General features: G+C 40.8%; 2 protein-coding genes across 2 annotated transcripts; both read left to right on the top strand.

Annotated features, from left to right (window-relative positions):
- Positions 1 to 2,440: 2,440 nt before the first annotated feature.
- LOC115665856 (putative GDP-L-fucose synthase 2) lies at positions 2,441 to 4,455 on the top strand. The gene is made up of 3 exons (XM_030587677.2): positions 2,441 to 2,651; positions 3,005 to 3,434; positions 3,637 to 4,455. The coding sequence occupies exons 1-3, from the start codon at positions 2,636 to 2,638 to the stop codon at positions 4,160 to 4,162; spliced, it is 972 nt and encodes a 323-aa protein (XP_030443537.1). The 5' UTR covers positions 2,441 to 2,635; the 3' UTR covers positions 4,163 to 4,455.
- Positions 4,456 to 8,287: 3,832 nt separating this feature from the next.
- On the top strand, positions 8,288 to 13,847 carry LOC115679444 (pentatricopeptide repeat-containing protein At4g21300). The gene is made up of 4 exons (XM_056310959.1): positions 8,288 to 11,044; positions 11,483 to 11,783; positions 11,877 to 11,944; positions 13,185 to 13,847. The coding sequence occupies exon 1, from the start codon at positions 8,369 to 8,371 to the stop codon at positions 10,952 to 10,954; it is 2,586 nt and encodes an 861-aa protein (XP_056166934.1). The 5' UTR covers positions 8,288 to 8,368; the 3' UTR covers positions 10,955 to 11,044; positions 11,483 to 11,783; positions 11,877 to 11,944; positions 13,185 to 13,847.
- Positions 13,848 to 21,686: the final 7,839 nt, after the last annotated feature.

Below are 21,686 nucleotides of genomic sequence, written 5' to 3'. Positions count from 1 at the left end.
TTTGTTCAATGTAGTCCCTGAACTTTTACCCAATGTTCAATATGGTCCCTGAACTTTCAATTGGTTCAATGTGGTCCCTGAACTTTTGGTACATGTTCAATATAGTCCCTGAATTTTATAAAAATGTTCAATGTAGTCCTTACATTAATTCAAGTTCAAGAACTATATTGTATATTTTCATATAGTTCAGGGATTAAATTGAACATTTACTAAAAGTTCAGGGACCAAGTTGAACAAATTGAAAGTTCAGGGACCACATTGAACATTAGGTTAAAGTTCAGGGACTACTTGAACAAATTAAAAGTTCAGGGATCAAATTGCACATTGAGCCAAAGTTCAGGGACTGTTTGTGTCATTATCCCGCTTTTCTTCTTTTGGTTTGATATACGAAAGGAGGTGGAAAGGACAATCGGCATTAGCGACCTCTTCTCAGCGTTTGGAATTACCGATTTAAATCATGCCTACCGAGCTCCTTCGCAGAGTCCTTCTAGTGTAAGACCCTCTCAAGCAACATCTGATTATCGAGAGCTACTATAATTAAGCATCTTTTGAACCGGCGATTACAAAAAACCTCTGCTCGGTGGTTTAAACTTTGAACATTTCTCTCCATCCCTAATTTGAGCTTTTGATGGATAGAGAGTCACATAATTATGTCGAGACATTTTATACGGTTCCAAAATCGACTAAATATCTTGGACGTAATTCTATTATCATTTTCTCAATTTGTCAGATCTCCAAAAATGATTTCTCCATGTGCCATAGTCCCTACTTTCTAGCATCGGAGCTTGTATTTTTTAAGGGCAATAGCACAAATGGTCCCTAAACTTGGGCCACATGTGCAATGTTATCCTTAAACTTTAAATTTGTGCAATGTGATCCATGAATCTTGGACCGATGCGCAATGTCGTCCCTAGACTTTTAATTTATTCGATGCGGGTTCCTAGATTATTAGTAAATGTTCAATGTAGTCCATAAACTACATGGAAATGCTTAAAATTTCGGGGACCACATTAAATATTAGATCAAAGTTCATGGGCTACAACAATTAAATTAAAAATTCAGAGACGACATCGCACATATGACCAAATTTTACGGACCACGTCGAACAAATTAACAGTTCAGTTACGGCATATTGCACATTTGATTAAAGTCCCGAGGGACCATTTGTGTCGTTTTCCTTGTTTTTTCTATTAGTTAGACTTCTTTATTTATTACGTAATTTCTTCAACATTTTCAAAAGCCGATTCTCGCGTTTCCCTCTTTGCTGCTTGCCACTTTTAGAGCTTGGGACCAACTCCCACGCTCTTTATAGATAAGGTTCCTCATAATCCGCACTGAAGTATCGTATTCAAGAAAATAGCATGAAAACGACAGCCAAAGCGGGAAAAAAAAACGACCACTTCATTGACCCGGTCTTCGTCGTCGTCGTCGTCGTCGACATTGACACCTCCGTTTTCCAACAGGAGAAAAGTTTTGAATAGCCTGAATCTCGTACCATGTCGAAATTGCAACAAATTGACAGCACATATGGTGAAATTGACTTCGAATTTCTACCATTCGTATCACCCCATTTCTACACTTTTACACCTCCATGGGCGTGCGTTTTTCGGCATTCAAAACCAGACCAAAGAATGCCTTTTTGTTTTCCCGCTAAAGTTTAAAGTATCCTTTCAAACTTCGGAGAAAGCGTGAAAAAATTATAATGGTAATCTCTGAATCAAAACTCGAATGCGGTGAAAGTTTCGGGAGTTTCGATTTAAGAAAAGTCAAAGCGTGTGAACCGCTGAATTTAGATTAAGTAAAAAAGCGAAAAAAAAAAATGAAAGTCTATCCATGCAAGCAAGTATCTAGGTAAAATACACGTGCAAATCGTAAGGCCCTAAACTAGAGGAGTAGAATAATTATAGCTTTTGAAAATGTGCGACAAACAAGATAACCGAGCATATAATTCTGAACGATGTTTGTATTCTCCCCTCGCCCACAGGAGTAGCGTCGCTGTAACCCCGTAAGAGAGGTGATCATGGATTCGACGGCTCGATAGCCTGCGAAGGGCCCACCCGGGTCTACTAGACCCGAGGCATAAATGAACCGGCGGGCCTCGGACAGGCTGTTCAGTTCTCGGCAACTAAACCCGATCCGGTTTGGTCCGCCCAGCTCCGATCGGTTTCGCGCGCGAAGTATAGGTCGGGGCGAGGGTTTTTCGGTCCCGGCATCGAGCCCGGGTCGCCCCGGAACCCGCTCATCGATGGGGCCCAAAACCCAAGGTAGGTACAAATGGGCTTTAAAAAGCCCATGGAATCGCCTCTCTCTGTAAGAAAGAGAATTAGGCCGAGATCCAAGGCTGTTAGTCCTTATAGCCCCCGCTCTGTTCGTCTTCTCGATCCGCCATGGATGCTAAAGCCCGATCCAGATCTGCAGGAAACCGTGAATTCCCCTTCAACCCTCTTTCCTCCGACAAACGGTAACACGACCCGCTTGGATCGTGGAGCTTAGGCTGTCCCCCACCACATGTGACTGTCCGAATCTCCCCCACGGAGCACCCGAAGGAACCGAAACGAAACTTCCCCAATCCATACGAACCTTCTCGCTTCGTGTTGTTGCTCAGCTCCGTCACCTGCATCCCCCGTTCTGCGCGATGGGAGGACCCAACGGTATGTCTCTCTCTCTCTCTCTCTCTCTCTCTCTCTCTCTTTCTCTCCCTCTGGTGGGTGTTTGAATGTGCACTTCAATTTGCTGAAGAAATGCCCGTGAAAGGAAGGCTGATGATGAATCATACCCATGATGCGATTTGCTTGTTTTGTTCAGTTCTTGTATGATGCGGATGTTATATCGATGCTGTCTTTCATGTGTATCTTGTTCATTTGACCGGATGAAGAGAGGAAAGGATGAATTGGTCTGTTTTGGGATTTGGGTCTCCCTCTTACAACCAAAACAGAGCCTGATTCTACCAGATCTCCAATCTTTGAACCCTGATTTGCTGTCATTGTCTTTCTTGTCGTGGCAGATGCAGCAGGAGACTCCTTCCTCTCCGAAAGATCGGCCAAGGTCTTTGTCGCGGGCCACCGCGGCCTTGTGGGCTCCGCCATCGTGCGGAAGCTCCGGGACCTGGGGTTCGCCAATCTGGTCCTCCGCACCCACGCCGAGCTCGACCTCACGCGCCAGTCGGATGTCGAGGAGTTCTTCGCTGCCGAGAAGCCGCGGTTCGTGATCCTTGCTGCTGCTAAGGTCGGCGGCATCCATGCCAACAACACGTACCCGGCGGATTTCATCGCCATCAATCTTCAGATACAGACCAATGTCATCGACTCTGCCCATCGCCATGGTGTCAAGAAGCTCCTGTTTTTGGGATCTTCTTGCATTTACCCGAAATTTGCACCTCAGCCGATTCTGGAAGATGCTTTGCTAACTGCCCCTCTCGAGCCCACTAATGAATGGTAATGCCACTAGTCCTCTCCTAACCAAATTCGTGTCTTTTAGTCAAGTGCTATCTCGTAAGTCTACCTTAATTTTAGCCGTGACGTCTACCCTTATTTGCCATTATCTTGTTTTTCATTAAAGACTTGGGATCTGTCATGATCTGCTGGTTTTGTCAACGGTGCTCTGGTCTTTGATTTGGAACTGTCTGTTTATGGTTAGGTATGCGGTTGCGAAAATTGCTGGGATTAAAATGTGTCAGGCTTATCGGATTCAGTACGGTTGGGATGCGATATCAGGAATGCCCACAAATTTGTATGGACCGAATGACAATTTTCATCCTGAGAATTCTCATGTCTTGCCAGCATTAATGAGACGGTTTCACGAGGCGAAGGTGAGGGGAGCAAAGGAGGTGGTGGTGTGGGGTACGGGGAGTCCATTGAGGGAGTTTTTGCATGTGGATGATTTAGCAGATGCGGTTGTTTTTCTGATGGAGAAGTATAGTGGGTTGGGGCATGTAAATGTCGGGAGCGGGAAGGAGGTGACTATCAAGGAATTGGCTGAGTTGGTGAAGGAGGTCGTGGGGTTCGAGGGTCAGCTTGTTTGGGATTCTTCAAAGCCAGATGGGACTCCTAGGAAGCTCATGGATAGTTCAAAACTGGCAAGTTTAGGTTGGACGCCAAAGATTTCGCTGAAAGAGGGTCTTTGCGATACCTATAAATGGTACTTGGAGAACGTGAAGCAATGATGCAAGTGCTTCACTGGAGATGTCTATTGTGGTGCTATTTATATTCTGTTTTCTTGGGTGATTTCACTGATTCATTGCGGTAGAGATGAACATGTGTACCGATGCTATGGTCTATTGTGGTGCTATTTATATTCTGTTTTCTTTGGTGATTTCACTGATTCATTGCGGTGGAGATGAACATGTGTACCGATGCTATGGTCTTTCCGATATTACAACTTGATGAGCGCTTGCCACTAGTTAGCATTATTATTGAGAGAATAAGAATAGTACCTTCTTTCCAAAAATTCAACAAAGAGAGAGATATGGAGTATCATTTTGTCCTTTCTTCCATTATGCAGTCTGGATGAAACTTTTGCTTGGTTTTTTTGTGGAAATTAGCCGTTTTGATTATGTTTTGTCTATTATATGGATCTTTTTATAGGTCATGTTTTGATGCTCATCTATTGAGATGGCTTCATTGTTGGCTTAAGAACACTACTTGATCACTTATGTGGCTAACTATTTGTTTAGACATTATCGTAGAAGTGTTCGTATTTCTCAATTCAGAATGTTAAGTGGCTTTTTTCTGTAGATTTGTTTTTCTGCACCAGTAATTTGTTTTTCTTGTTGTAGTTCTCTATTTTAGCGCTTACAGACAGTTTCCCTATCAAATTGTTTAATTGGTGGAATATAGAAGAACAGTGATTAGGTAGTAACAGACTCAACTCTTCACCATGAAATAGACCGGTTTTCCTACTCAAAATCTCCATTTTCAATGGTCACTAGTCTTGCTGCTATGCTTATGGGAATTATGTTGATCATCGGTTCCTCTTCCATTCCTACCGTCACTAGGTAGCTACAGAAGTTGCTTGCATCACATGAATGTCCGTTATGTGTCCTTGTAATTTAAATGCCCGCTCCTTTGTTTTTCCCAAATAGCGACTTTCCTAAGTCTTTGCAAAAGATCCGATTCGTCAGATACCAAGCAGACATATCAACTCCGATTTTGTCCAATTCACTCAAGGACAATCTAAGGGCGTGTGTAAGGGTAAGGTGAGTCGAATTAAAGGCAGAAGGATATGCATCATGACCTCCGTGTTTGATGTATTTTTGACTCTTCAAAAAGACACTTTTTTAGTTAAATATGATATCAAGTAGAATTCTGAGATCCCTTTCCTTCTTAGTGAGTTTGGTGCATGTACTGGAGCTCTCATCTTTGTATTTGCCCGCACCTATTCAAACACAAGTTGGGGCAGTGTATCTGGGATGTCATGCATATTGTTCGGCCTTCTTTGGTTTGTATGGATCTGATACTTCAGTGCTAGTGTCACTACATTGAAACTGGGATCAGGTTTAAGGTGGCCATCACTTACTATCCTTCGGAACTATGTATGTGTGTGCACGCTCTTTTTTTGACGATTAGCAATATTGTGGTAACTCGAGGCTTGGAGCTAATGATATTAAAAACAGAGCATTGGGTCGGGAGCATGGGATTGATGTGGTTTGCTTGACAAAAGATGAAGTGCAGATTTTGTTCATGGCTGCTGCAACTTGGAGATTTGTTACCTGCAAGACTACATAGTTGTGACCTCAGGCGTTGTCTGAGCACGAACATTTACATGGTTATTTGCGTAATGGTTCTGTATAATGGGCGATCCATGTTGTTGCTTAACTTGGTAGGTCGAAGCTTTTGCGATCGATCTGTATTTGACAAAAGAAGAAAAACGTATGGGACTAGTTTACAAACGCTTGAAGTGATTCAAGGTCATATGCTAGGTTCAAAACCGAGCACAAACAGAAGGAAAGTATGCATTATGTGTAATGTTCAAATTCCTTAGCTTGATTCTACTGTTTTTAGGTTCGATTTTTCTTATGTAATCAGAGAAAGACACATGTATGGGAGGTCTGACCCTCATTCTTTCATCCATGGTCTGTTTTGGGCCAGACTGTCCCTATTTTTGCCGCCTTTCTTGGCGGCTCTTGTTGCCACTTCCGACGTGGCCCTCGTCGCCACCATCGTCCTCATGCCCCTACTGCACTTGCTGCCATGTTGTATCACTCGTCTCTCCTCTCCTATCTACCGCGGCTTCTTTGTCCTTCCCCTATCTCCACCATGGGTAACGTTGCCTTCACCGCCATGGCTTTTGGGCTGCCACTCTTAGCCACTAAACCACCGTGGCTTTGTGCCGCGGCTCTTTGTGCACAGCCGCGATGGTCCTCTCACCTTCTGCATAGCAGCTCTGTGCTGCATTTGCTTGAGTTCACCACACACTCAAGTCACCGCCGTCCTCGCGGCGGCTCTGTGCATAGCATCCTTCGACGCTGGTTGGACCGGGCGCAGCTAGCATCTCACACAAGATGCTCCACCTAGAGAGATGCAATTGGTTGGGGTAACTGGCTTCTTTACCTATACCATCCGTATTACTTATCCTATACTCATGATATTTCTTTACTGAGCAAAAAAAGTTTCTATCCTTTCTCATTTAAACAATTTAAAAAATAATGCAACGATTGATTTTTTGAAATATATAGTCATTTCATTAGCAAACCTCATTTCTTTTCAAGAACAAAACATATTTAACCGACTAACGTTATGCACAGCACAAGTGGCTTACCTCTTCAAACTTTGAGAAGTACGAAAACTTCAAAATAGTCCATAAATTTTGACTCAATGTATAATGTGATCTCTGAATTTTACCTCAATGTGTATTGTGGTCCATGAACTTTTGTTACATGTTCAATTTAGTTTCTGGACCCATATGAAAACGTTCAATATTGTCCTTGAACTTGAAATAATGGAAGGAAATCATTGAACATTTTCATAAAGTTTAGAGATTAAATTAAATATGTACAAAAAATTCAGGGATCACGTTGAATATTGGAGTAAAGTTCAGATATCATATTAAACAAATTGAAAGTCCAGGGATCATATTGCACATTGAGTCAAAGTTCGGGGACCATACGTGTCGTTTTCCTTTCTGTTTTTTTTGGCAAAAGAACACTACAAGTGCCATAACTTGTGTACGGCGCTCACTTTGGTACCATAAGTTTTTTTTTGGATCACTTTAGTGCTAAAATTTTTGAAAAACGATCACTTAAGTGCCAACTCCGGTGCCGTACACAATTTTTCATCGGAAATCCGACGTGGCATTTTTTTTTATTAATTTCTGAAGCTGACGTGGCTCGCCGGAGGTTGGCACTTAAGTGATCGTTTTTCAAAAATTTTAGCACTTAAATGATTGTTTTTTAAAAATTTTTATCACTTAAGTGATTGTTTTTCAAAAATTTTAGCACTGAAGTGATCCAAAAAAAACTTATGACACTTAAGTGATCGTTTTTCCTCCGACTTGGCACTAAAGTGATCCGAAAAAAAGTTATGGTACCAAAGTGATCTCCGTACACAAGTTATGGCACTTATAGTGTCCTTTTGCCGTTTTTTTTTTTGGGTTAATACCACGAAAAACCCTAAACTGGTACATGTGTGACACATTTATCCCAAACTATTTTTTTGACCATAAAAAACCCCGAACTGGTACACCTGTGACAATTTTACCCTGAATATACCACAAAAAACCCCAAACTGGTACACATGTGACAATTTTACCCCGAACTAATTTTTAATATTATTTTTAAATTTTTTTGAATTTTTTCTTTTTTCTTTTTTTTTCTGCACCTTCAACTTTGACCGGTCGCCGGTCCGGCGACCGCCAAAGGCAGAAGCCGGCGTGGGCCGCCCTCGCCGGCGTCGGGCAGCCCTCGCCTGCGTCGGGCGAGGGCCGCCCTCGCCAGATCCGGCGAGGGCTGCCTGAGTCGGGCGAGGGCGGCCCACGCCGGCTTCTACCTTTGGCCGGTCGCCGAACCGGCGATCGGCCAAAGTTGAAGGTGCAGAAAAAAAATAAGAAAAAATAAAAAATAATATTAAAAATTAGTTCTGGGTAAAATTGTCACACGCTACTGGGCCGGTTTTTGTGCAGATGTTCGTAAATTGTCATTGTCAAAGTATCACCAATTCGAGGTTTTTTATGGTCAAAAAAATAGTTCGGGGTAAATATGTCACAGGTGTACCAGTTTAGGGTTTTTCGTGGTATTAACCCTTTTTTTTAATCCAAATTTCAGACAATGACTTCAATTGTGCATTCCCTCTCATCTTGCTGACTCGCAGTTCAAAACTTGGTTGTCACACCGGCACCCACGCACGGGCAGAATGGAAAGACGATTGTGCTCGTCATGAACAAAAAACATGCCACCCTGTTCCGCAAATGCTTCGCCACACTTGTTCCCAGTGTCGTCGACCCATCGCCTGCCGTAGCAGTTCCGTCATTCTCATCGCACCGCAGGGTAGAGGGGACTCTCGCCAGCCACGGCTTCGTCTCTGTGCTGGGGACCTGCTCCGGCTCTTGCGATCTTCGAAGAGGTCAGCAAGTCCATGCCCAGTCGGTCGTTCGCGGCATCAGCAGGAGCGGCCTTCTGGGTCCGAAGCTCCTGGCCATGTACGTTCTCTGCGGCGACTTCTTGGATGCCAAGGACTGTTTTTATCGGCTCGAGGAGGTGCCGAGTTCCGCGCCGTGGAATTGGATGATCCGAGGGTTGGCCGAGTTGGGCTGGTTCGATTTGGCATTGTCGTTCTACTTCAAGATGTTGGGTTGCGGGATTTACCCCGATAGGTATACGTATCCGTACGTGATCAAAGCTTGCGAGAGTCTGAGTAGGTCTGTTTCCTATAAACTGGTTCGTGGCATGATTGACTTGATGGGCGGGGAGGTTGATATGTTTGTTGCTAGTTCGGTGATCAAGTTCTATGCGGAGAATGGCTGCATAGCTGATGCGCGGGATATGTTTGACAAAATGCCTCATAAAGACTGTGTTCTATGGAATGTGATGCTCAATGGTTATTTGAAGAATGGGGATTCGCGGAACGCAATGGGAGTGTTTTTGGAGATGAGAAAAGGTGAAATAAAGCCGAATTCGGTAACATTTGCCGGCATTTTGTCGGTCTGTGCTCTGGAAGGGATGATCGGCTTGGGTGCTCAGCTCCACAGTCTTGCTTTTAGATGTGGGTTGGAGTCGGATTCTCCGGTAGCCAATACTTTGTTGGCAATGTACTCAAAATGTCGGTGCTTAAATGAGGCACGCAAGTTGTTTGATCTGATGCTGCGGCATGATGTGGTAACGTGGAATGCCCTCATCTCTGGATATGTTCAAAATGGACTAATGGGTGAGGCTCTGTTGTCGTTCATTGAAATGTTAAATCATGGTGTCAAACCAGACTCTGTTACTTTTTCTAGCCTCCTTCCTTCAATTACTGAATCGGCAAATCTGAAACATGCAAAGGAAGTCCATGGGTATGTTATTCGAAATGGGCTGCCGTTGGATGTGTTCTTGAAAAGTGCACTAATTGATGTTTACTTTAAGTGCCGCAATGTGAAATTGGCATATAAGATGTTTAAGCAAGAGACAGTCAGTCATGACGTAGTCATCTACACAGCCATGATTTCTGGATATGTGCTTAATGGTATGAATTCAGATGCTATAGAAATCTTTAGGTTGTTGCTTGATAGAAAAGTAAATCCAAACGCAGTAACTCTTGCCAGCATTTTTCCAGCTTGTGCTGGTTTGGCTACTTTAAGACTTGGGAAGGAATTGCATGGATATGTTCTCAAGAGTGGTCTTGATGGCAGATGTTATGTTTTAAGTGCAATTACGGATATGTATGCAAAATGTGGGCAACTGGATGTTGCTCATCAAATCTTCAGGAGCATGTCTGAGAAGGATGTTGTGTGCTGGAACTCAATGATCACAAACTTCTCCCAGAACGGGAAACCTGAAGTAGCCATCCGACTCTTCCGCGAGATGGGGTTGAATGGAATCAAGTATGACAGTGTTAGCATTTCGTCTGGTCTCTCTGCTTGTGCAAGCTTACCTGCACTCTATCACGGGAAGGAGATCCATGGCTACATGACAAGATGTTCGTTTTGCCATGATATTTATGCGGAGACTGCACTCATAGACATGTATGCTAAATGTGGTCACCTGGAATTTGCTCGCCGTGTGTTTGAAATGGTGGATGAGAAGAATGAAGTTTCATGGAATAGTATGATTGCTGCTTATGGAAGCCATGGTCTCCTAAGAGAATGTCTCTCACTGTTTTATGAAATGCAAGATAATGGTATCCAGCCTGATGATGTCACATTTCTGACTATAATATCTGCTTGTGGTCATGCAGGCCAAATTGATAAGGGAATACAGTTTTTCCGTTGCATGACAGAAAAGTATGGGATTCGAGCAAAGATGGAACATTTTGCCTGCATGGTAGATCTATTCGGACGAGCTGGTCGCTTGGATGAAGCTTTTAAAACCATAAAGTGCATGCCATTTTCCCCAGATGCAGGTGTCTGGGGGACATTGCTAGGTGCCTGTCACTTATATGGCAACGTTGATCTCGCTGAAGTAGCTTCAAGACATCTTTTTGAAATGGAGCCTGAGAATTCTGGATACTACGTGTTGTTTTCAAATGTGCATGCTGGTGCAGGCCACTGGGGTGGTGTCCTTGGTGCTCGAAGTTTAATGAAAGAAAGAGGAGTTAAAAAGGTACCCGGACGCAGTTGGATTGAGGTTGACAACATGACCCATGTATTTGTTGCAGCTGATGAAACTCACCTGCAATCTGCTAATATTTATTCAATGCTGGAAATTCTTCTCTTAGAGCTGAGAAAAGAGGGTTATGTAACTCAACAGTACATTCCAAGGCACCCACTAACCGAGGAGATTAATGCGCTCGAAAAGGTTTCATTATGCCAGATTCATTCGACATAAGTTGAAACAGAGAAGTATTGGGGCTTGTTTGCTATGACAAATTGCATTACCAGTTTGAAGGATGCGCTTTATCATTAGCCAATTGGAAAGGTACTGTCATTGTTTTTCAAAAACAATACACAGATGGCGAACTCTGTTTTTGGTTAGATTAGTCTGACACTCCCTTAATTTTATTTAAATTACATACCCTGCTACTGTGGGAGAGTAATCCATTAGATGACAATCTAAGTTGTTTTGAAAGTTATAGGATTTATAAGATGATTCGGTGTCAACTATGGTTGGTTTGATTAGGTGGACTATTTTATTTTATTTTTTGAATGTGGGAAGTGGCGTTATTTTTTATGTTAGACTTCCAGCATTGAGGTTAATTTGAAGCACTTATTTTGGGTACGTGGGCTATATAGTTAGTCCCTGACTATATAGTTACCTTGCAAAGGCATTATATGAGGCATATACAACGTGGATGTGAATGTGGTGCCATCAACTAACGAAGGGACCTTATACTACAATAGGACTTGTTTTTGGCAGGATTTATGCAAGTTACCATTCCTGAACATCAGCAATTTGATGCTTTAGGCCACTTTTTAACAGCAATTGTCCAGTTCTAGCTGGAATATGCAATCTGCCGGAAAAGGTTAGCATCTATTGATCTGGATAATATCAAGGCCTATCGATATGCCTATAGACAACATCTGCTAACCACCCCAGATTGAGTGGATTACATCTCTTGGAGCATTATATTTGTGGAGACACGTCAACAACAGCCAGCATGACATTTGTAGACTGCTTGCACAAGGAGAAATTTGTTCCAGGCATTAAAGTTGACAAGGTTTATTTTGAGGGTTGCTACTTTTATGTACATGCTTAAAGTCGAAAGCGTGTCAACAGTAATGCTTAATAATTACTAACGCATTTGTAATAGGGGTTTTGTTCATCTTGCTGGATCAAGTAATAAAGCTTTGCCCAGGCTTGGATTGATTGGCTTTGGAGGTCGTACACTTCATCCTTAAATGAACTTTTTTACTGATCTATTTAGTCCAGCCATAGTGTACGAAGTTGCTATGAATGATTTCTACCACAAATGGAATTGGCTTCCAACGGAATATGATATCTGCTCTATTGGCTTAGGATGGTGCAATGTAACTCTTTCACAGCTTCTTTGACTTTCCTTGCAATTTAAGTTGTGTATTTCAGGGGGAGGACAAAGTCAGATGGACCCTGACCTAGAATATGACTTTTTCGACCAAATCGTTCTATCCTGAGCTGTTACTAACAAATGCCCAAGGGGTCCTAATTTTCCCTCTAAATTGAATCAGAGAGTCTAGATTTCTAAAAGTTGCCTTCTTTATTTGGAAGGCTGTTTAAGAGAGTAACCTATTTTTTGAATTCATAGTGTAGATTGCAATGTGCTTGATGCTTTTTGTGTAAGTGCATATCTTAGCCAGTTGGCCACATCCTAATTCATTGCCTCATACTGAGTGCTGCAGAATGTTGTATTGGTGGGACTTGAAGGCATTCAGTGGGCTAAGGCTTCTATGTCAGCAAAGAATTCTAGTCTTGGAAAAGAATTTTTTTTTTGATAAATAACAAAAAGAACAGATTGATACTTGCTGCTATCCCTCAGACAATTTAATCATATTTGGAGGGAGAGAATATGAGGGCTTCTGAGAGTCTAGAGTCTACTTTTTTTTATGTAAAGAATGATGGTTACCGAGTGTTGAGCTTTTGAGTTACTTAAAAAAACACTGTATTATGGATAGTTAGACTTTCCGGACATTTTTTTCTTAAACTAGATTTTAGAAAAGGGTGGGTAAACTTAAATTTAGTCGTAGTGATGGTCGAGCTATTTATTAATGCTTACAAGTACATTTTGCAATCTGCTGAATACAATTTCGAACTGGAAAACATGGATTCTAATGTTAAACCAACATATAAAATAACTCATCCTGATAAATTAGCACAACCAAAGCAGGGCCTGGTTCATATTAGCATATCTATCAGTTCATTCCCAGCGCAGACCTGTCAGTTCATTTCCATCGATCCTCGAACTCTTTTTCCTGATGACTTCTACTTATAACAGTGTAAATTCCATGTCTGATGATTGTTTACTTGAACAATCGAGATTCCTTTAGAATTTTAAAATCAAGAAGCATCTAACTGAAAACTTATGATCAGAATGTGCCGTTTTCATCTGGTCTTGACTAATTGTTGAATATGGTCTATTTGGCAGGATAATGGTCTTCTGCCCATTGGTGAACCTCAGATTCTTCTTCATGGGGACAACCTAATTCAGAGGACTCTCCAAGTGGCTGAAAAGGTTTGTCCTGAGGATTGCTTCAATTTGATTGAGAAAAATCTTATGTTCAAGGGAGTCGTGCTGAGCACAAAGAGAAGGCTTCTCCAGAGGTGATGGCACCCTTGCAATGCCGACAAGGAGAGTTCCTCTTGCTGGTCCAGGAATTTTGATGTGGACGTATAAACTTGCAATGATACGCTGAACTCCTGTGCCGGCGATGTTTTTCTGAAGGAAAATACCACCTGTGGCTAGGCAACAGCGTGGAAATCTTAACCATATCAACGATAATGCACCGAGTGAAATATTTGCCTAAGTCCAGTTCATTGTGAAACTTGTGAGCTATAACCATCGAGTCGGACAGAATCTGCATGATTGAATGGCTGAATGTGATGTCATTTCGTGCAAATGTTCGTCTGGCAATGGCGTCTTTACTTGGTTACAGGCTTTTCAGTAAGTCATAGACGCATTTTAAAGGGGGTGTTAGATTGTCAAGTTTTCTTTTCATTGTCTCTGAGGACTTCGAATTGCTTATATTCTGAGATCATGATTCTAATACTCTTCTTACACTGTTGAATAATTAAAGCTTAACTCTGCAAATTTTCGAGCTCTGTTTGGAGAGATGGATTACAGGGCTGGGAGAAGAAGAGGGATAGAAAGAGAATCATCAAGGATTGTGAGAATGAACTATTGGAAGAGGATCCGACCAAAAAAAGAAAAACTATTGGAAGAGGAGAAAACGGAAGAATTTGCTCATGCCTCTTTTGCGAAAGCTTCTTTCTTTTTCCTCTTGACTAGACTAGTGAGCCCGACGGCAATTTGGATGGGTTTGGACAATGGTATCTAGTTTAACATGATCGGCTTGGTTCTTTGGGCACGAGCCGGGCCCGAAAAATGCTATACTTATTCTGCAGTTGTCAAGCTCGGGAAACAAGTTTGGGTGGCCCGGGCCGGCGCCCGTGCAACGATCACTTTTAATACCCGACATGTCTACCATAGGCACAAAGCAAGACAATGTCGGGGTCCCTATCTCTCTCTCCGTTCTATTTTCATGTCATGATACGTCCATTGATTTTGTAAGAAGTTTTCGGATTTGTTCAAGTTATACCTTAGCATTAGAGAAATTGATGTTACTACATGCTTTCGAAAGAATTAGTTGTCTATCTACACAACTAGTCGCGGATGATCAATGTCACCCAAATACTTATTTTTCCAAATTATATTTCTTTGTATTCTCCTAAACAATAATAAAACAACTAACCTTATTTTCATCTCTAGTCGCCTCAATTTTTCTCTCTCCCTCCATTTCTCCTCTCCTTAAATTTCTTCCATACATATGACTGAAGCCCGTTTGCTCCAATTTTCCAAATTCAAGATGCCCTTATTTCACATTCTCGCCCACATAACTAGAAAATCATTTCTCCCAAAGAATTCGCAAAATTTACACGATTGCAAATACCTCAAATAACCACAGACTCTATAAAAGTGTTAAAAGACTTCAAAGTGCTCAATATCAAGGTAAAAATTCTAAATTTCAAATGCTAAAAAAATTGAAAAGAAATTCAAAGACCCTTCGCCTTTATCATGCTGTTTCACGAATATATTTATAAATGTATCTAAAAAATACCCCCTCACGATTTTTAGTAGGTTAAAAAGAAATAAAAACGAATCAAATAGATAGATAGATACATACATACATACACCTCTCTCTCTCTCTCTATATATATATATGTGTATCTATATATCAGAAGGAGTGGCAGAGTTACAGGGCGTGGAGTTACTAATCAGCACATGACAAGTCACCTTACCCCCCCATGTGGCTATCAGCAGCAGTAGCGACAGGCTAAAGATCACCTGTCGCTACTGGTCCCCGATTACTTGCAGATGTCCATAGAAATCGTAAAGGGGCGGTTTCATTTATTGCTGTGGCAGTTCATTAAAGAAAAGGGAATCGCCCAAGCTTAGGAGCTTGCGTCCTCTGTGTGAATTAAGGATGACAGCGACGCCGACCGACTCCCGTCCGTTTGACGGATCAATGTGAAGGCTTGGACAGAAATTTGCAGTTTGCAGCAGATGAGAAGGGGGCAGGAATTGGGTTTCTTCTTTTTACATGCCAAGGACCAATTAGGGTCATCAAATGCCCGATAAAAGTCTACTATCACTTATCAAACATACTCCATCAGTAGAATTTCGTTGCGATATGAACAGAAATAATTTATGAACTTTAAACCAATTAACAATATGATCATTAAATTTTTAATTTATTCAATATGATTTATGAATTTTTGGTACATGTTCAATTTAGTTTATGAATTATATGAAATGTACAATGACATCCTTCTATTAATTCAAGTTCTGGGGAATGTTGAATATTTTCATATATTTTAGAGATCAAGTTAAACGTGTACCAAAATTTTATGTACCACATTGAATAAATTAACAGTTTAGAGATCACATTACACGTTGAGCTACAGTTAAGGAGTCACATTGAATAAATTAAAAGTTTAGGGACCACATTGCACATTGGGGCAAAATTCAGTAACCATCTGTGTTATTTTCCCAAGTTCGTTAGCAATTGCCCTCGAGAACACTTTTTCAACATACTTAATGAGTATTAATCGTGCACGTCACGAGAATAATCGGTGCATTGAAAGCTGCAACATTTCTTTATTCGATTGCTCAAGTAGCATCAGTAACAAAACCCTAATTGTAATACTTCCTCTCGATAAAAGTATTGGTTACTCAACAAAGGCAATAATTGATATCATAAGCTTTTCTTATTTTGTTGTTTGAAAAATTATCAGAAAGGCACTCATGTTGAGAGAGCTTTTTTTACATTATTGCTTGAAAACTGTTCTTATTTTAGTTGCCGTGTCACTCATGTTGAGAGAGCTTTTCCTATATCATTGCAAAGATTCCTGTTGAGATGTCTATCTTATCAGTAGTGACTATATAATGATGGAAATCTTCTTCATAAAGTCAAATGCATTATGGGCTTTCGTCTTTAAAAGATCCTTTAATACTAAAATCAATATGTAATTTAGTAAACTCGACGCATCATCACAAACCTATATATTTTTAATGTGCATACATGCTTGCAACTAATGTATCAAAATCTTCTGATAAAAGGGAATGTAACCTTCAAATATATCTTAATGATTAACGACAACTCTAATTATCTCCACCGAGCGCGATTTACCATAATTTCTATGTTCGCCGTGATCAAATAAATTTAATTACGAGGAAAATGACTTTTTCAACGTGTTTACTTATCTCGACTATTTGATTGGAAATCACATGTTGTATCGAAGCATCCGAAGTGAGTATATATAATGTGCTTTAAGATGAATACGTACCATTAAGAATGGTGGTGGGTCATCCCAAATTTCTAAATTACAATATGGAACATATTGACATAATGATGGTAACATTGAAAATTCTCGTGTGCCAATCATAGATATCCTTTAAAAAAAAAAAAAAACAAACTATAAATTGGGACAGATTGTCAAACCCCCTCTTTTTCTTTCATGATTTTGTCTCCCGGGTTCTTCACATTAGCGACATTTTCCTGATTTGCTATTAGAAGTGACACGACCCACTCTTGAGATGAAGTTCCAAAGACATGACGTGCTTCTGTTTTAAATATATTTTATGGATTTTAAGTTTGGTCCTAAATCTTCCAATCTAAAACTTTCGTGCGAAAATATAATAAAGCCCACCCGATTAAGTTTCATATGAAATTTCTAAAGTGGTGGTTCAGTCAGCGCCGAGCATCGTGCATGTTATGATAGACAATATGACGCGAACAAATTTACTTGAGATGACACCCTTTTGCTTTATTTTATCAACTTTTTGATTCTCTTATTTTCTTTCTTTTTTTTTTATTTTCTTTTGTCCCTTCTCTCCTCGACGGACCAAATCTAACACCTCCTTGGTTTCGCGATTGATTTTGCAAATGCCACTATCACTCAACTCCACAAGTTGTGCTTTTGCCCCGCCCTGCCTTCTCTCAAGTTGATCTTTAACACGGTCACGGCTTAGCCAGATCTAGCACCTCCTAATGTAAAGGCTCGGCTGTCGGTGCCCATGGCCATCGAGCTCCATGGCCCTTCCATGGCCGCAAGCTTGAACTAGCTGAACTTCTGTTGCTTTGAGATGAACCAAATCTTGCACATCAATGAGTTCGACCAGATTTGACATCCTCAAATTTGGAGGTGATGACCCTTTCATCGCCACCGATCTGATCCAAGATGGGTGGCCCGTCATTGTCTAACATCAACTTCATGAATCCAAAATTGAGTAATGATTCCTTTCTCAATCATCAATCATCTTGTCACAAAGATTATAATTGTCTGCTTTAGCGCAATCAAATAGCATCAGATGATTAGAATAATCATTCAGAAACATTATTGCAAAATTCACTAAATCTCAGGGATCGATCACATACGTAATTTACCCCAGGCAACACCAAAAACCTGCTAAAATATTAGATATATCATAAGGCCTCAACCCCAAACCATTCATCGAGTGCCTTTGCTTAGCAATAGGTTATTTACTAATATAGGTGATGGATGAGTAAGCTTGGCCAGATACTGAGCCCAAAATTCCTTTACCTAGGCTTGCCTAAAATTTGAGAACACACACGCACACATATTCAAATTCATTCATAAAATGGTCGAGCCGGGGGCGAGCTCGGACTCAAGAATGAAATTGTTTATCTAAGCCCCCCCAATTTACGCTTCGGGGCCCTTTTCGGGTCTAATGCACACGATCATGTCTATTTAGAAAGCGTTGTTGCATAGTTAGGGGTCCAACTCAATGCATTATGGAATCAACGAGTGGCAACCAATTGTCTCGACGGGTCTCACGTCATCCAAACCGTTACCGTGTGCCCGCTCCGGGACAAGATTCACGTAAGAAACTCTCTCCCGACTTAGGAGCGGCACGTGGAAATAGTAGGAACATCGGAGGGTACACAAGAGAAAAGGGAGAGAGAGAGAGAGAGAGAGAGAGAGAGAGAGAGAGAGAGAGAGAAAGGGGGAGGGGAGGTTTGCTTGCGCAAATCTAGCTTAATGGCTTCCCCCCCTCTCCTTCTCCCTCTCTCTCTGTGTGGGTTCTGAGGCGCAGCACAAGTGGAAAAAGGTCTTCGGATCATTGCTTTGCTTTTCTGCTCGGACGGTTGGGTTCTCGTTCGAGGAGGGACCATCCAAACGCCCCATCCCCCCCTCTCCCCTCCTCGATCCTTTACCAAATCACGCCACGACACCTCTCCCTCTCTCACTCTCTCTCTCTCTCTCTCTCTTCTCTCTGTCTGTCACGTTTTGCTCTGCTTGGCCTCACTATGTCTTGAGACACGCAGACAATAACTCTCTCTCTCTCTCTCACGCACGCACAGGCACACCCAAAAGCCATTCTCTCTCTCTCTCTCTCTCATGTCTTCTCTCACCGGAAATTAAAAGGACAAGCTTTCTTTTTGACGCTTATTTCCACATGAGACAAGAAAGAACCCATCACAGCGAAGAACGACCTTCCCTTGCGAGTGAAGAAATTTGGAGAGAGAGAGAGAGAGAGAGAGAGGAGAATCGTACAGATCTCGTGAGCTGCTGCTGCTGCTGCTGCTGCTGATGAGAGAGCTCTGAGAGATGGAGTCTTTTCTTGGAACTGCACCACTGTACTCAAGAAAACAAGAGCCCGCCTTTGTGGCGTTCGCCATTAAAGAACGAAGTCTATGCAATGTTGGGTTGGTCGAGCTGGCGATGGCCACGGCGGCGGAGGCAGCGGCGGAAGAAGGCGGCCGCGAGGACAATCTTGGGTGGGGTTCAAGTAGTATTCTTCTTTTCTTTTTTTTTTCTAATCTCTCTCTCTTTTTCCTAGGACATACTTGTGAAAATGCAGCGATGCAAATTTTCAGCCAGGCCTAGTTCTTGAGAGTTTTTTTTTTCGAGACATGCGTGACTGTCTCTCTCTCTCTCTCTCTCTCTCTCTCCCCCCTAGATTAGTGACTGATGATAGTGGTAGTGATGGTGATATTGGCGGGACGGCTCAATCTGCAACTCTGCTAATCGCTTCTTCAGTTCTTTCTTCTTTCTTTCTTTCTTTCTTCTTCGTGTGGATTTATCCTAATCGTGTAAGTGAGAAAGTTCGTTTTCCGAATGTTATCAGGAGGGGCATTTCTCTCTCTCTCTCTCTCTCTCTCTCTCTCTCTCTCTCTCTCTCTCTCTCTCACGGGTCCATGGAAACTCCATTGTCATATTCTTGGAAGAGCCTCAGATGATGATGCCAAGAAAAAGAAAGACTGAGGCCCCGTTTCCTCATAATTTGAGGAAGAAACTGCAATGAATTTTGCAGATTAAGCACCGCAAAGCTGATCTAGCAGAGATGAGTCTGCATTTCCTTCTAATTTAGCTTAGCATTCACCCAGTTGAGTGCACCAGTTGCAATTGAAACTGAATGGCATCCCCATTGAAATTCAACTCTCCTTTTTCTTTTGATATGCGAAGTTCAAATCCAATCAAAAACACGATGAAAATCGTAGTTTCTAGCTCCCTTTCCAAGCTATGCATAGAATAGGATAGAATAGAATGGGTCTTGTATATATCTTTTTCTCTGTGAGATGCAATCATGTGTGCAAATGAAGCTCCATTTAGTGTCAAAAGCAAAGGAAAGCACGCTACTGTAACTGTTGATGGATGGCTGATATGGACAGAGATGTCATCATCTGGTGCTTCGCTTTGCTTGTTGGTCTAATTTCCTGTTCCCCTTTTCCTGGGGAAGCGTGGAGCTTTTGGACAGCGTTTGTTTTGTTTAGTGAAAAGCAGTGTTTTGTTTAGGTTTCCTTGGTTGGCCCGTAGGAATTGCCGATCTGGGTGGACAGTAGTATTAGGATATTATGAGCACTGTCCGTTGCAGTATTTTTCTTTGATATGATATACAAAAGCTTTGGACTTTGCTGCTGCTTGCATCGTTTGGAGGGCATTTCTTTCCCTTTTGGTTCTCTCTTATCCTTTCCTGTTGAGCCTCCTTTATGTCTCCCATGCTGAAAGAAACTTGCCCTCCTCGTCGTCGCGAATTCTTACGCAACCAGTCGAGCTTTGTATTGTCTGGATCATAAATTTGGAACTTATGTGGAGTGCTTCTTGCCTTCCCTTGGGTTTAGCTTGGCAATCGGCATGTGGCGATATGCAATGGAAAGAGGGTCTTGTTTGTGATCTCGCACATTCTTTAGAGCGTGTTTAATAAGAAAATATTCATGTTTCAAAGCATTTTTTTTTCATGTATATCCCGAAGACAGTTAATTTAGTGGAGATTTTAATACTTCCTCGTTTGGTTTCTCTTTCTACACAATTATCCCAAAGACAATTTTTTATCGAAAATCCTATTTATATGAATCTTTATCATATCTCTCGATGCGAAGCGAATATCTAGTCCTATTGCGGTTTTTGGACGAGGCAAGCACGAGAGAGAACCTTATAAAAGAACCAATATAAATTAAGAGTAAGTATGATTTTCAATTTGTAATTATGTCTACAAAGTACATATGATAAATTCTTCTACCCATAGATATCTGTTCACGATAATAAAATAGTTGTCTTGAAAAAGTTAAACAACTTATATATGGCAAATCATAAATAGTCACACATAAAATATTATGAACTGTTTCCATAAATTAAATGAATCTTTCACTTGTGCTTTTTAAGAAGATTACAATATAGGAAATTGGGTCTTAATAATGAGGAAAATAGTCCTTAGCTACGTCGGTCATTTTGGACCAAGTGGGCCCTCAAATTCTTGAACAACATGTAAAAGCTATAATCTAACTTTCTTTAAAAAATAGAAGTTATTTCAAAACTATCTTTACTGGATTTCCTAGAACAGTATAGGAAATAAATTGAGAATGATAACAAAATGTTCAAAATGCATTTGGAATTTTCGTCATTATTATCATCTAAGCCTCATTTCTATTATAATCATATTTCTGAAAAATGATCATGCACAATATTTATACTTGTGAATGAAAATTATAATTATTTCGTGTCTAACCATAATTATAGTGTCTGATATATAGTTTACTAGCACTCTTTCGATATCATTATTTTATAATAATAAATTATATTAAAATGAATACTCTGTAATCATTATTAGTAAACTTAAAAGTCATATTAACTCTTATTTAACATTGATTCTTTCATATAAGCATTATTTTATTTAGTACATTTACTTTTTTCGCCACTTATTTAGATATTTAGTTACTGCAATTAGTAACTGTCATTCCTCTTTATAAGTCATCGATATTTTTTAAAATAGGTAATTGATAAAAACAATATCATGTAAAAATACAATGGTCATAATTCAATTATTGATCCACAATATCAAAAATTTTGTAGACTTAAACTATCTACCAATTGAAACCATGATCATAATTGACTTTTAATTATGATA

The sequence above is a fragment of the Syzygium oleosum genome, unplaced genomic scaffold (genome assembly GCF_021117445.2).
Source record: "Syzygium oleosum isolate NSW1041296 unplaced genomic scaffold, Sole_v2.1 Sole_v2.04, whole genome shotgun sequence".
NCBI classification, from domain to species: domain Eukaryota; kingdom Viridiplantae; phylum Streptophyta; class Magnoliopsida; order Myrtales; family Myrtaceae; genus Syzygium; species Syzygium oleosum.
Note: the sequence above shows the minus strand (reverse complement) of the source record. Positions and strands in the feature narration are given on the sequence as shown.